This window comes from Sitodiplosis mosellana, unplaced genomic scaffold, assembly GCF_009176505.1.
Source record: "Sitodiplosis mosellana isolate CC-2019 unplaced genomic scaffold, AAFC_SMos_1.0 Smas_scaffold_6549, whole genome shotgun sequence".
NCBI classification, from domain to species: Eukaryota; Metazoa; Arthropoda; class Insecta; order Diptera; family Cecidomyiidae; genus Sitodiplosis; species Sitodiplosis mosellana.
The window spans coordinates 1-2037 of NW_022601757.1; the positions used below are offsets into that span (position 1 = coordinate 1).

The following is a 2037-nucleotide window of genomic DNA, read 5'->3' on the forward strand; positions in this document are numbered from 1 at the left end:
GTTTTTTTCGCTAACATCGATATGAAGGTCTTCTATTATCTCTGCCAGATGATCTTGAGCGTTGTCTTTGGTTTCGTGGTCTGGAGCCCGAATCACGTGTCCTGACTCTGGGCGTTTGTGTTTCTCGTGTACGATCAAAATCAAAACGACCACCAAAACGGCCATCAAGTTGATCATCAAGTGGGTCGACGCGTCGACGTCTACTACCCGACGAAGAAATTCGTGTATGGTGCCGTTTTCTATCTCCCCGTTCTAGAGCAGCAGCGTGTAAATTGCGACTACCATCTCTGCGATCTATGGCAGCCATCGTTTCTAGTTTATCAGCAGTTTTTTCGAATAGATCGGCTTCAGCAAATTCGGCTTTTGCTTCGTTGAGCCTGTCAGTGCGATCGTACACATCTGATCGGTCACGATGAAAATGTCGATTCCGTCTGTCAGCAGCGTCCAAATTTCGTTTGCCATCTTTTCGCTTTTCAACTAACCTAAAAATAGTTGCATCATCATCTGCTCCTAAATCCGCAATTAATTTGTCCCTTCTATCCATTACGACCGAAATTTTGGTTTCTTCTAACTTGGTGTGTTGAGAAAATTTTCAAAGTTCTTGCTTCACCTACTGTTTTATAGACTTTATTCAACAATGAAAAAAAAACTGATTGGAATTGAACTTGCTTCACTGTTGTCTACTAAAAATGTTTCAAATCTTTTCAAAGTCAACAAATAATAGTGATCAAATGCACAGTATCCTGCGATTTAAAATCAAAGTGAGAATACTAATCCAATCATGAACGGCTACTTTTGTGCACTATGTGCGCTGCACAACACAGTACCAGTACTGTGTGTGGAGAAGTATTACACTGTTACGAATGCAGTCAATGTATTTTTCTACTTGGTTTAATTTTCATATTTTGTAACATTTGAAATACAAACAGAAAATTCACCTAAAAAATGAAATCAGATGAATGCATCTACCGTATATCATTCCCCAATGATGGTAGATGTTGTTTTTCATTCCATTGTTCGAATGGAATTAACAAATGTTGTATTACAATATTGCACAATTCCGATCCCTTACCGGAATTTTGGTCAGCTTTACTCCAGTACCTGTGCTCTGTTGAAAAAGTGCAAAAATTTGAACAACTGTCTTCATTTTGCTGCGAAATGTGTTACTTGCAATGAAAAATTGGCTCGACATATTGGTTGATGGAGAAGTAAAACGAAAGTAAATCATTTTTGAAAATAGATTCACGACCCATAGAAATGCATAGAATACATAGAACAATTGTTAAAAATATATGGAATGCCCATCATTGTTATGATATATTGAAAGTGATACAACCGAATTTGAGTTGCAATGCCTACTATTTTTATTTGGAAACAAACATTTTCTGTTTAGTTGGCATAACAATGACGACTTTCGGAAAATATTGCATCCAGCATCTCCCCATAAGCACGATCAATCAGAATAAACAATTTTGAAAGATAAAAATGTGAAACACTAAATTGTATTTTAGAATTTTCGCTGGATCTATTTAAAAGATTGCGTTATAACGCTCCTGATCATCTCTTTTTTTAAACACAGGCGCATATATGCCATCTATGTTGATCTGATAATCAAAGCGGACATTTGCTGTTGTCACCCATTCGTGAATACCATCAGATTTTCGTATGAGGTAAGATGCACCACCAGACTCGGACAGTCTAAGAGCCGTCAGTGTAACAAGGCTCCATCCATTTTGATAAAATATAGCATCTTGGTCTAGCAAAAATATAAAGAGAAAATATAAAGTCTTCAAAATTCGCTACTATTTTTATCCAGCATTTTATGAATCTTAAGTTAGCACTGCTAACCTTTCAATTCCCGTTCAAAAATGTCGAAAAATTGGTCCACTTTCTCGGAAACATTTTTTGCTAATATAGCAAATGGAGTCGCGTTCTTTTCTAGATCCGGTATTTCGTTAAAATGGATTTCCAAATGATTCTCTATTTCATCAGTAGAGAGGACTTTGCGACAGACTTTGCACTGATAATGCCCCAAAT

General features: G+C 36.9%; 1 protein-coding gene across 1 annotated transcript; it reads right to left on the minus strand.

The window, feature by feature from the left end:
- Positions 1–15: 15 nt before the first annotated feature.
- On the minus strand, positions 16–544 carry LOC129579783 (serine/threonine-protein kinase fray2-like; the record flags this gene model as incomplete). The annotated part of the gene is made up of 1 exon (XM_055469955.1): positions 16–544. A coding segment is annotated over exon 1 (529 nt), but the record flags the coding sequence as incomplete, so codon positions are not given.
- Positions 545–2037: the final 1493 nt, after the last annotated feature.